The sequence below is a fragment of the Penaeus monodon genome, chromosome 3, assembly GCF_015228065.2.
Source record: "Penaeus monodon isolate SGIC_2016 chromosome 3, NSTDA_Pmon_1, whole genome shotgun sequence".
Taxonomy (NCBI): domain Eukaryota; kingdom Metazoa; phylum Arthropoda; class Malacostraca; order Decapoda; family Penaeidae; genus Penaeus; species Penaeus monodon.
In genome coordinates, this window is record NC_051388.1 from 7423036 (window position 1) to 7436268 (window position 13233).

Sequence of the window (13233 nt, forward strand, 5' to 3'; positions counted from 1 at the left end):
GCGTGGACAAACTATCGCCACGCTCCGGCAAAGGCCAATAACTCCGGACAATCGGGAAAGATAAAACTGTGTTGTTTTATTGTATAAAAAATTGCCAGGGAGGAGTAAACGTTTTATTTTGCCAGTAGGGAGGATTCGTCCATTTTAAGGGTTTTTTTTTTTGTTTTGTTTTTCCTCCCGTTGTTTGTCGAATGATGCATCTCATGCTAGGTTTGGAAGAGAATAGAAAATTGCACTATCTATCTTAAGTCTTAAACCTTATATCTAAGCTAACCAAACAGTTTGCATGTTTGTGATTGTGTTCTTCCGATTGTGATTATTAAATGCTGTGGTTATTGTATGCATTTTGCTATGCTTGCGTGAGTGACCACCTATGACAGTGATTTTGTGCTTGTCATTGTGAATGGAGATGATTCTGATTGTGTGCATTATGATAGTGCTTGCGTCTCTGTGTTTGAATGTGTAAGTAAGTTATATGTTGGTGATTGATTGTAAATGTGATTGCGTAAATGGGATTATATTTTTCGGTGTATGTTTGTATTTGTTTATAATATTGCGGATTAGTATGTAGGAAAATATATATGTATGTAAAAATATACCCATGTAATATACCAATATTTATGTCTGCCTATCTCTCTCTCTCTCTCTCTCTCTCTCTCTCTCTCTCTCTCTCTCTCTCTCTCTCTCTCTCTCTCTCTCTCTCTCTGTCTCTCCTCTCTCTGTCTCTCTTTTCTCTCTCTCTATATCTCTTTGTCTCTCCTCTCTCTCTCTCTCTCCTCTCTCTCTGTTCTCTCTCTCTCTCTCTCTCTCTCTTGTCTCTCTTCTCTCTCTCTCTCTCTCTCTGTGCTCTCCTCTCTCTCTCTCTCTTCTCTCTGTGTCTCTCTCTCTCTCTGTCTTTTCTCTCTCTCTCTCTGTTTTCTCTCTCTCTCTCTCTTCCTCTCGTCCCCTCTCTCTCTTCTCTCTTCTGTGTCTCTCTCTCTCTCTCTCTCTCTCGTGTCTCTCTCTCTCTCTCTCTGTGTCTCCTCTCTTGTTCTCTCTCTCTCTGTTGTCCTCTCTCTCTCTCTCTCGTGTTGCTCTCTCTCTCTTCTCTCTCTTTGTCTTCTCTCTCTCTCTCTCTGTTCTCTCTCTCTCTCTCTCTGTGTTCTCTCTCTCTCTCTCTCTGTGTCCTTTCCTCTCTCTCTCTCTGTCTCTCTGTCTCTCTCTCTCTTCTCTCTGTGTCTCTCTCTCTCTCTCTCTCGGTCTCTCTTGTCTCTCTTCTCTCTGTCTCTCTTCTTGTCCTCTCTCTCTCTGTCTCTCTCTCTCTGTCTCTCTCTCTCTGTCTCTCTCTCTCTGTCTCTCTCTCTCTGTCTCTCTCTCTCTCTCTCTCTCTCTCTCTCTCGGGAGAAGAGAAAGAACAATGAGGAGATAGAAGGCGACAAGGTAACCGAATCAGGAACCCAGAATGTTGCCAGTATGAATGGCAGGAAAAGACCACAGGAGTGCGCCACGCACGAATTTCATGGGGGAAACAAGGTGGACCCTGCAACTGATCGTGACCATCCAGTTTCAAGGCACTTTTGAAGGAAGGGAGAGGGAAGCCGTATATTACGGTGCGGACAGGCTAGGCAGAACAGATTCTGACGAGCAAGGGATACAAGGGGACCGTGATGACTGTCGCAAAGGCTGGTGAAAAACTTAAGTGATCATTTTCCAGTAGCCTAAGATAATGGACACAGACTGTCTTTTGGACGACGACATATTTGTTTAGGTAAAGCGGCTTACGTCCAGGTAAAAGGGGAAGTGCTAGAGAGAGTATTTATCTCTGGAGCGGAGTACAAGAGGGTGCTACCGTACATGAAGCTGTCAATGTGCCTCAAGTGCTGCTGATAGGATCACAAGTCATGGACCTATGAGCAGGATGCTCGGTGTTGGTTCTACGATAAGATACACGATTCCAGAATCTGCAAAGCCAAGGTTGAAAAAGGGAAAATGATTAAGCTTTGCTGTTGTAATTTTTGAGGCCCGTACAATGCCGGGTCTCTAGCATGCAGACCAAGACCTGCCCCCCCCCCCAAAAAAAAAAAAAAAAAAAAAAATATTGTGCGGACTCCCGGAAAGGAACCACGGAAAAAGAAAATGGGACAAACCACCACGCACGCAGAGGTACAGAGGGATAGACGGCTACAGTACCCAATGCTTGGCTACTCTCTATGATGTATCGGTCAATTCATTTATTAGTTCATGAAAGAGAGAGAGAAATAAATATCGATATAATAAATATTTTAGATGAGTATTTTCGTTTACAGAGCTACAACTGCCCGAATGCGAAAAACCATGCCCGTTTGTGCTACGACAGGTCTGTGGCAGCAACGGACTCACCTACAATAACGAGTGCCTTCTGGAGATCGCCATGTGCAGAGATCCAACGCTGTTCAAGGAGTACGACGGGGAATGTGGTGTGTATTGCTGCCTGGATGTTTTTTTAGTGGTGTTTTTTTTCTGCTAGTGTGAAGCAGCTTTGGCTTTTTCTATTTTATTAATTTGTGCATTTGATATACTTCACTGAGTTTAGAGTGCCTAAAGAGAGAGCTCAGATAGCGCTGACCACAGGGCATTTCCTACAAATATCTTCAAGGCACAGTTTACAGTTTTCGTTTTCCATTCCAGTATTTTAAGTCCTCAGAGCCCAATACGTTTATATCTGAATCTTTCTTTCTGCGTTCGATCATCGTTAGTTGTTTCCTAGTTCCACTCAAATAACTAGCATTCTCAAAACACATTCGGCCAGTTTCGACGGCGGTCTTTAACAGATATATTGTTACTCTGTGTTTTGTCACGTGGGGGGCAAGGTCAGGGGCTTGTATTGAATATTGAGGCTTTTTTTTAACAGTTTTGACTTAAAATCAATAAAACCATTAGCCAATGACATCCCTTCCTATTAGAGATTGCGCTCACTGAATAGGCAACAGCTACATCTGAGTTACGGCTATTTAATCAACCTTTATTTCTACTTCTGTGTACTTCTCCTTCTAGTGGGACTATGCCTACCGCCATCACCACTGTTATTACTACTATTTGTATTATTCAAGAGATATGAACATTAATGATACAACCATAATTATCAACAGGAGACATAAACAACTGCGATAGACCTTGCCCCTTCGTGTTACGGCCAGTTTGTGGCAGCGACGGAATCACCTACGACAACGACTGCCTTCTGGACAACGCCATTTGCCAAGACCCAACACTCTTCAAGGAGCATAATGGGGAATGCGGTATGTGGTGTTTCCTCCTTTTTCTTGTTTCTTTTTCATGAATTTTTCCCACTGAAAACGTATTGAGAACAAGTAATGACAATTTTTTTTTTAAATCTAAGCTATTAATGACGACAATACAGAACTAATTATCAACGGGACTTCTAGACAACTGCGACCGACCTTGCCCCCTCGTCTTCCAACCGGTCTGCGGCAGCGACGGAATCACCTACGAGAGCGACTGCCTTCTGGACATCGCCATTTGCCGAGACCCAAGGCTCTTCAAGGAGCATAATGGGGGATGCGGTTTGTGTTGTGTTTTATTCTTTCTTATTTCATTTTCCCTCTTTATTATAGGCGATTTTTTTGACGGCAAATCATTTCAAGATATTTAGAAAAAATCTTGAAACCTCTTGTTTATTCCTTTTTGATGGAACTTCTTGGTCAGATATCTTGGTTGGGTTTCGTATCCAAACCAATCATTTTCAAACTGCCTCTAAAGGAGACTTGCTAGAGTTTTATGACGTCACATAGCAAACAAACCGGTGACAGCCAGTGCGTTTTTATTTACCATTGCTATTTCCGTTCTAAGCTCTTTCTTTGAAAGAACAGTCTTTGCTATGCATAGTAAATGTTCTTATAAATTGTTGCTTTATGGTGTGTGAACGATATATATATATATATATATATATATATATATATATATATATATATATATATATATATATAATTTTTTTTATTCTTTTGTTATAACTTTTGTCCTATAACATGTGTAAATATTATTTTTGAAATTCTTATTGCCTTCATCTTGAGTTCATGTTGAGGGAAATAGATTCTTCGTCGGTAAATTCGCTATCATTACTATCAGCGTCTTTCTTTCGCGATTAACTCGGTCACTCACTATGGAGGGGGACGAGTCATCACAAATTGAGGTACTTTGCTCACACTGATAGCAAGCTGGGTGTTGGGACCTTTTTTGTCGAATTTGGAAAGGCGAAGCAAGCTGAACCAAACCACAGCTTGCTTGCACTTCCCGTCAAAAGTACATCTCATGATTATTTACTTTACTTCTGCTAAAGCTTACCTGTGCTATTCTCCTATTTCACACACACAAAAAAAATATTTCACTTGTTGCAATGAACTTCTGCGAACGATAAACCAGGAAAGACGATAAATTTCCCCCACAGACTGCGACAGACCTTGTCCCTTCGTGTTCCGACCTGTCTGCAGCAGCGACGGAATCACCTACAACAACGACTGCCTTCTGGACAACGCCATTTGCCAAGACCCAACACTCTTCAAGGAGCATAATGGGGAATGCGGTTTGTGTTTATTTTTTTATTGCCTCCCTTATCGTTATTGCCTTACTCCTCCTAAGCTGTGTTTCTGTACAATGTTTGCCAAGATCCAACGTTCTATCAGGACTAGACCTATGGCGAGGAATAAGGCAGAGAGACGGAGTGACAGATGGGTGCTAGGCAGACAGTCAGTCAGTCTAAAGGTGTGGTTACACTGGCCATCGATTCATGAAATCTAATCCTTTTGAGTGGATTTTGCCCACCGATTGGTTCATTCCACTGTTTTTTTGCCTACTCGTCCGAAGCGATGGGCAAGCCGTCGATCCATCGATGTTCCAGTGGAAAAGTCATACTCGTTGAGAGTCTATAGTATACATGGCATTAGTCTAATTGTATATTTATGCATTATAATTAATATATATATATAAATAAATTATAGTTATTAATTATAATTGTAAATTATCATATATATACTGATATTGATTTTTATTTAAAAAAATAAAAGAAAAACAATGCAATATATCTTGTATCCTCATTTGACGGACGAACATAAACAAGCGCGCATATTTTTCGAAGAGAAAGAACGTCTTCTCGTCATATTTCTGTAAAGAATGTGGAATTCGGAAGCAATTACCTCTCTTTTAGAGAAAGTACGCCAAGAAAATGTCCTTTGGAATATAAAACATCCATATTACCACAAGAGGGACTGCGGACACGATTTGTTTTGATGCTGCGATCCAGTGGACTGAGCTGGTGCTTCTTTTCGTAGTGTAACCAAAACGGATGGGCGGGTGGGTTCCAAGTCACTGATAATCGTTGGATTCCAACGAAATAGTTGGCCAGTCTAACCGTACCTTAAGAGACGCGTAGCAAGACACATCAAGCCAGATATATAGACATATTTAATCTATTCTTCCCTTTCCCCATTATCTGTCTTCTCTCCCATATGCATCATCTACCTTTCTTTTTCCTCCCCTTCCCCCTTTTCTGCCTCCCTTTCCATCTTTCCCTTCCCCATTTCCTTCTCTTTCTCCCTTCCCCATTACTTTCTCTTTCTCCCTTCCTCCCTTCCCCATTACCTTCTTTCTCCCTGCCTCCCCCATTTCTCTCTCTCCTCCCCCATTTTCTTCCTCCTTTCCCCATCTCCCTCTCCCTCTCCTCCCTTTGCCATTTTCTCTCCTTCTCCTATTTTCTCTATCTATCCCCCATTTTATTTTTCTTCTTTTCCTCTCCCCCTCCCCATTTTTTTCTCCTCTCCCTCCTTCCCTCCACCAATTTTTTTTCACTTTCTCCTTTCCCTCCCTCCCCATTTTCTTTTATCTTTCTCCCTTCTCTCTCTCTCTCCCCCATTTTCTCTTCTGTTTCTCCTTTCCCTCCCCAATTTTTTCTTTCTCCTTTCCCTCCCCCCATCTTTTCTTTCTTTTCCTCCTTCCCCTCATTCTCTATCCCTCCCTCGCTTCCCCATTTTCCCCCTCTCTCCCACCCCATTGTCTCTCTCTCCCCCCTCACCACCCTTCTTCGCCCTCCCCCCCCCCAGGTGACATCGACCTCGACTTCCCCCTCCCCTTCGACCACGACCTCAACCTCGCCCTCGAGTGCCCCCTGCTTGACGCCCCAGTCTGCGGGAGCGACGGCGTGACCTACCCCAGCGAGTGCTTCTTGGAACTGGCCGTTGCGCAGAATCCCGAGATATTTAAGGTCGGCGATGGCGATTGCAGTGAGTGGATCTTTTTGTTGCTGTTGTTGACGGTTTTTTTTTTTAACTTGTACTTTAGATTGAAAAAGTATTTTTTGTAAGGGAGGGGGTTGGTGTTGTTTTGTTACTGCTGCTGTTGTTACTGTTAATAATGATGATGACGATGAGGATGATAATTATCATCACTATTTTCACCATCATTTCTATACATATATATACATACATACATACATACATACATACATACATACATACATACATACATACATACATACATACATATATATACATATATACATGTATACATATATATATATATATATATATATATATATATATATATACACATATATATATAATTTGTGTGTGTGTGCGCGTGTGAAGTTTGAGATATACTGGACAAAAAAAAAAGAAAAAAAAACACTCATTCCCCCATCCTCCCACCCCCACTCCTCCCCTTCCTCCCACTCCCACTCCCCCCACTCCTCCCCCTCCTCCCACTCCCCCACTCCTCCCCCTCCTCCCACCCCCCACTCCTCCCCCTCCTCCCACCCCCCCACTCCTCCCACTCCTCCCCTTCCTCCTGAACCCCCACTCCTCCCCTTCCTCCCACTCCCACTCCCCCCACTCCTCCCCCTCCTCCCACTCCTCCCCTCCTCCCACCCCCCACTCCTCCCCCTCCTCCCCCCCCCCACTCCTCCCCACTCCTCCCACCCCCCACTCCTCCCCCTCCTCCCACCCCCCACTCCTCCCCCTCCTCCCCCTCCCACTCCTCCCCCTCCTCCCACCCCCCACTCCTCCCCCTCCTCCCCCTCCCACTCCTCCCCCTCCAGGATGCTACGAGGAGTGCGACCCCCAGCTGAGTCCCATCTGCGGCACTGACGGAGTGACTTACGGGAACCAGTGCCTTTTCGAGTCCGCTCAGTGCCATGACAGTGACCTTCGCAAAGTGGCCGACGTGTCCTGTGGTTCGTAGTGGCCCTTTTCTGTGGTTTATTTGTTTCGGTTTTATTTCTGTGGTTTATTTTTTTTTGTATTGTTTTGTTTTTTCTGTTTTATGTCTGTTTTTTTTTTTCTTTTTTGTTTTGATTTTTTTTTTTATGTCTTTTGTTTTATTTCTGTGGTTTAGTTTTTAGATTAATTTTTTTTATATCTGTTTTGTTTGTTTTATTTTATTTATTTTGTTTATATCTGTTTTTTGTTTTATTTTTGTGTTTATTTCTGTGGTTTTTACGATGGAATTCATGCCTTGAGGTAACGTTTTTTTTTATATATATATACTATTTGATTATTTTTTGAGATCTAATGTTTATTTATTTTATGATTTTCTTCTATATATCTTTTTTTTCTTTCTTTCTTTTTACTCTTCTGTCCTTTCCTTCTCCTTTGTTCCTCCTTTTGTTTCCATCTCTTTCTTCCTCCTCCTCTTTCTTTTTCCCTTTCTTCTCTTTCTTCATCCCTCTTTGTCCTCTCTTCATTCATTTTCTCCTTTGTCTTCTTTTCTTCCTCCTCTCCTTTTCTTTCTTCCTCCTTCTTCCTCATCTCTTTCCCCTTCACCTTCCTCCCTCCCTCCCTTCCTCCCTTCCTCTTTCCCTCTGTTTCTTTTATTTTTCTCATATCCTTCTGTTCTTCGTCCTCCGCCTCTCTCCTCCCTTCTCACCCTCTGTCCTTTGCCTCTTTTCCCCATTCTCTCCCTCACCCCTCATCTCCTCTCCTCTCCCTCACTACTCATCTTCCTCTCCCTCGCTACTCATCTTCCTCTCCCTCGCTACTCATCTTCCTCTCCCTCGCTACTCATCTTCCTCTCCCTCGCTACTCATCTTCCTCTCCCTCGCTACTCATCTTCCTCTCCCTCGCTACTCATCTTCCTCTCCCTCGCTACTCATCTTCCTCTCCCTCGCTACTCATCTTCCTCTCCCTCGCTACTCATCTTCCTCTCCCTCTCCCTCACTACTCATCTACTCATCTTCCTCTCCCTCTCCATTTCTCTCCCTCTCCCTCTCCATTTCTCTCCCTCTCCCTCTCCATTTCTCTCCCTCTCCCTCACTACTCATCTTCCTCTCCCTCTCCATTTCTCTCCCTCTCCCTCACTACTCATCTTCCTCTCCCTCTCCATTTCTCTCCCTCTCCCTCACTACTCATCTCCCTCTCCATTTCTCTCCCTCTCCCTCATGTCCCTCTCCATTTCTCTCCCTCTCCCTCATGTCCCTCTCCATTTCTCTCCCTCACATCCTCATGTCCCTCTCCATTTCTCCCCCCTCACTCCTCATGTCCCTCTCCATTTCTCTCCCCTCCTTTCCCCATGTCCCTCTCCATTTCTCTCCCTCACTCCTCATGTCCCTCTCCATTTCTCTCCCCCACCCTCATGTCCCTCTCCATTTCTCTCCCTCACTCCTCATGTCCCTCTCCATTTCTCTCCCTCACTCCTCATGTCCCTCTCCATTTTCTCTCCCTCACTCCTCTGTCCCTCTCCATTTCTCTCCCCTCACTTTCCCCATGTCCCTCTCCTTTCTCTCCCTCCTCCTCATGTCCCTCTCCATTTCTCTCCCTCACTCCTCATGTCCCCCTCCATTTCTCTCCCTCACTTTCCCCATGTCCCTCTCCATTTCTCTCCCCCACTCCTCATGTTTCCCCCTCCATTTCTCTCCCTCACTCTCATGTCCTCTCCCCTTTCTCCCCCCTCACTCCTCAAACTTCCTCTCCATTTCTCTCCCCAAAAGAATGCACCAGCCCTGCCCCACCCCCGCAACCCCCTGTGCGGCAGTGATGGAGTGACCTACCCGCATGACTGTGTGTTGGAGATGGCGAATGTGAAGACCCGCTCCGGTCGAAGGTTTCGGACCCGCCGTTGTAATCTATTCGGTTTGTGTGAAGGATCTAAGGTTTCGGACACAGACTGCTTTAGATGTGTCCGTTTGTTGTGAAGAACGTCTTTTTTTTTAATCTTCATATTTTATTATTGTTACTGTTGTTATTTTGTTGTTGTTATTGTTATTGTTGTTATTGTTGTTATTGTTATTATTGTTATTATTATTATTATTATTATTATTATTATTATTATTATTATTATTATTATTGTTATTATTATTATTCTACCGTCAATTAATGGGAAAATCGGTAAATTTCATTTACTTATATATATATATATACATATTTACATATATATGCATACATATACATATATATCTTCTTCTTTTAACGGTAGGTTCATGTCTGAGCCGCCGTGGTCACAGCATGATACTTAATTGTAGTTTTCATGTTGTGATGTTCTTGGAGTGAATACGTGGTAGGGTCCCCAGTTCCTTTCCACGGAGAGTGCCGGTGTTACCTTTCTAGGTAATCATTCTCTCTATTTCATCCGGGCTTGGACCCGCACTGACTTGGGGGTGGCTTGGCCACCCCTGGGTAGGTAGGCATCAAGTGAAGTTCCTTGCCCCAGGGGGGGGGCCCCCCTCTACCCATTTTTTTTTTCTTCCTCTCCCTCCTTTCCCTCCACCAATTTTTTTTTTTTCACTTTCTCCTTTCCCTCCCTCCCCATTATTTCTTTATCTTTAACTCCCTTCCTCTCTCTCCACCATTTCTCGTTTCCTCTTTTCTATCTTCCCTTCCTATCCCCATTGTTCCTTTTGTCTTTTAATCTTTCTCCCTTCTCTCTCTTCTTTCCTTCCCATTTTCTCTTCTGTTTTCCTTTCCCCCCCAATTTTTTCGTTCTCCTTTCCCTCCCCCCATCTTTTCTTTCCTTTTCCTCCTTCCCCTCATTCTCTATCCCTCCCTCGCTTCCCCATTTTCCCCCTCTCTCCCACCCCATGTCTCTCTCTCGCCCTCCCTCACCACCCCTTCTTCGCCCTCCCACCCCCCAGTTTTTCCCCAGGCCCCCAGAACCCCCCCCCCCAGTCCTCCCCCTCCCACCCAGGTGACAATCATGACCTCGACTTCCCCATCCCTCCCCCTTTTTTTTTTTTTTCTTTTTTTTTATCGCCCACGACCTCACCTCGCACTCGAGTGGCCGCCCCTCTTCCTTTCTTTCCCCATGCTGTACGCCCACCAGTCTGCGGGAGAGACGGCGGTGCCAGTTTTGACCTTACCCAGCGAAGTGCTTCTTGGAACCCCCCTGGCCCGTTTTCGTTGCGCAGGATCAGAATCCCTGGAGATATTTAAGTCGGCTCGGCGATGGGCGGATTGCAGTTTTGCGATGGCATGTGTTACGTGATGTGGATCTTTTTTGTTTGCTGTTGTTGACGGTTTGTTTTTTTGTTTTTTTTTTTTTTTAACTTGTACTATTTAGAGAAAAAGTAATTTTCTTTGGTAAGGGACGGGTGGTTGGTGTTGTGTTGTTAATGATGCCTTTGTCTTGTTGTTTGGTTACTGTTAATAATGATGAGACGATTTTTTAGCGAATGAGGATTTAGGTTTTTGTTATTGTTGATAATTTATTTTCGATCACTCATTTTTTCACCATCATTTCTAATACACGAGACGATACATAACATACTTTATTTAATTCATACATACAACATAAATACATACATACATACATTGTACATAACATACATACATACATACATAAATACATACATAGTACATACATATATAGATTACATAGCATTACAATAACATGTATTATCATTCATATATATATATATATAAATATATATATATAAGTACACATATAAGATAATGTGTGTGTGTGTTGCGCGTGTTGAAGTTTGAGATATAATGGACAAAAAAAAAAAGAAAAAAAAAAACTCATTACCCCCCATCACCTTTTTTAACTTTTTTCTCCCACCCACAATCCTCCCCTTCCTCTACAAATTCCCACGCCCCTCCCCAACCCAACATCACTCCTCCACCTTACTCTCCCACTCCCCCCTTTCCTTTCACTCCTTTTTTCTCCCTTTTTTTTTTTCTTTCTCCTCCACCCCCCCACTCCTCCCCCTCCTCCCACCCTCTACTACTCCTTCCCCCTCCCCCACCCCCCACTCCTCCCCCTCCTCCCACCCCCCCATCCTCCTCCCCCTCCTCCCACCCCCACTCCTCACCCTCCTCCCACCCACCCAAATCCTCCCATCCTCCCCTCCTTCCCAATCTCCCACTCTCTTTCTGCCCTTTTCCTCCCACTCCCCACTCCCCCCACTCCTTTCTACCGCTCTTCCTTCCCTAACTACGCCCCCTACTCTCAACCCCCCCACCTCCTCCCCCTACTTTCCAACCCCCACTCCTCAACCCCTCCTCACAACCCCACTACTCACCCCTCCTGCCAACCCCCCTCATTTTCTTTCCCCAAAAACTCATCCCCCTCCTAATCAACACCCCCCCCCCCACTCCTCCCCCTCCTCCCACCCCCCCACTCCTCCCACCCCACCAACTCCTCCCCCTACCCCTCCCCACCCAACACTCCTCCCCCCACTCCCACTCCACTCCGCCCCCTCACCTACCACCCCCCACTCCTCCCACTCTCCCCCTCCCACTCCTCACCCTCCTACAACCCCTCACTCCTCCCCCTCATCCCCTCCACTCCTCCCATCTCCCAACACCCCACTCCTCCCCATCATCCCCCTACCCACTCCTCCCCCTCCAGGATGCTACGAGGAAGTGCGACCCCAGGCTGAGTCCCCACCTGCCGGCACTGACGGAGGTGACTACGGGAACTCCCCCCCCCCGTGCCTTTTCGAGTCCGACTCAGTGCCATGACAGTGACCTTCGCAAAGTGGCCGGACGTGTCCTGTTGCGTTCGTAGGGGCCCTTTGTCTGTGGTTGATTGTATCGGTTTTATTCTGTGGTTAGTTATTTTTTTTTGTATTTCGATTTGTTTTCTGTTTTAGTCTGTTTTTTTTTTTTTTTCTTTTTCTGTTTTTGATTTTTTTTTTTATGCTTTTGTTTTATTTCTGCGGTTTAGTTTTTAGAGTAATTTGGTTTTATTATGCTGTTTTGTTTGTTTTATTTTTATTTATTTTGTTAATACGTTTTTTGTTTATTTGGTTGGGTTTATTTCTGTGGTTGTACAGAGGGATATTTTCATGCTGATTGTGGTAACCACGTTTATTTTTATATATATAGACTATTTGAATTTTTTGAGATTAATGTTTATTATTTTATGATGTTCTGCTATATATCTTTGTTTTTTCTTTCTTTCTTTTACTCTTCTGTCCTTTTCCTTGCGCCTTTGTTCCTCCTTTTTGGTTTCCATCTGACTTTCTTCCTACTCCTACTTTCTTTTTACCTTTTCTTCTCTTTATTCATCCCTCTTTGGTCCTCTCTTCATTCATTTTCTCCTTTGTCTTCTTTTCTTCCCCCTATCATTTTCTTTCTTCCTCCGTCTTCCTCACTCTTTCCCTTCACTTCATCCCCTCCCTCCCTTACTCCTTCCTCTTTCCTCTGTTTCGTTGATATTTCCATATCCTTCTGATCTTCGTCCGCGCCTCTCTCCTCCCTTCTCACCCTCTGTCCTTTGCCTCTTTTCCCCATTCTCTCCCTCACCCCTCATCTCCTCTCCTCTCCCTCACTACTCATCTCCTCCCACTCGCTACTCATCTTCTTCCATCGCTACTCATCTTCCTCTCCCTCGCTACTCATACTTCCCTCGGCTAATCATCTTCCTCTCCCTCGTCTACTCATCTCCCTCTCCCGCCTACTCATCTTCCTCTCCCTACGCTAACTCACTTCCTATCCCTCGCGACTCAATCTCCTCTCCTTCGCTAATCATCTTCCTCTCCCTCGCTACTTCATCATTCCTCTCCCTCGCTATCATTTCTCTCCCCCTCGTCTAATCATCTTTACTCTCCCTGCGCAGCCTACGCTATATATGTGTCTTGCTACTCATCTTCCTCTCCCTCGTTTTTTTTTTCCTTATTTTCTTTACCCTCATATTCCTCTCCCTTCGTTTTTCTCTATACTTATCCTTTTTGGTTTCTCCCTACTACTCAGTCTCCTAGCCCCCGCTACTCATCTTCCTCTCTCGCTATCATCTTCCCTCCCTCGTACTCATCCTTCCTCTCCCTCTCCCTCA

The 13233-nt window shown here is 44.5% G+C and overlaps 1 protein-coding gene across 2 annotated transcripts in view; it reads left to right on the forward strand.

The window, feature by feature from the left end:
* The window catches only part of LOC119591486 (ovoinhibitor-like), an 8306-nt gene extending 1088 nt beyond the window's left edge, over positions 1-7218 (forward strand). Inside the window, exons 2-7 of one of the 2 annotated variants that reach the window (XM_037940232.1) lie at positions 2286-2435; positions 3108-3254; positions 3402-3539; positions 4421-4555; positions 6069-6248; positions 7061-7218. In XM_037940232.1, the coding sequence (XP_037796160.1) occupies positions 2286-2435; positions 3108-3254; positions 3402-3539; positions 4421-4555; positions 6069-6248; positions 7061-7203 (893 nt within the window). In that variant the 3' untranslated portion in view covers positions 7204-7218. The remainder of the gene's footprint in view (positions 1-2285; positions 2436-3107; positions 3255-3401; positions 3540-4420; positions 4556-6068; positions 6249-7060) is intronic. The other variant, XM_037940240.1, reaches the window with a different exon arrangement.
* Positions 7219-13233: the final 6015 nt, after the last annotated feature.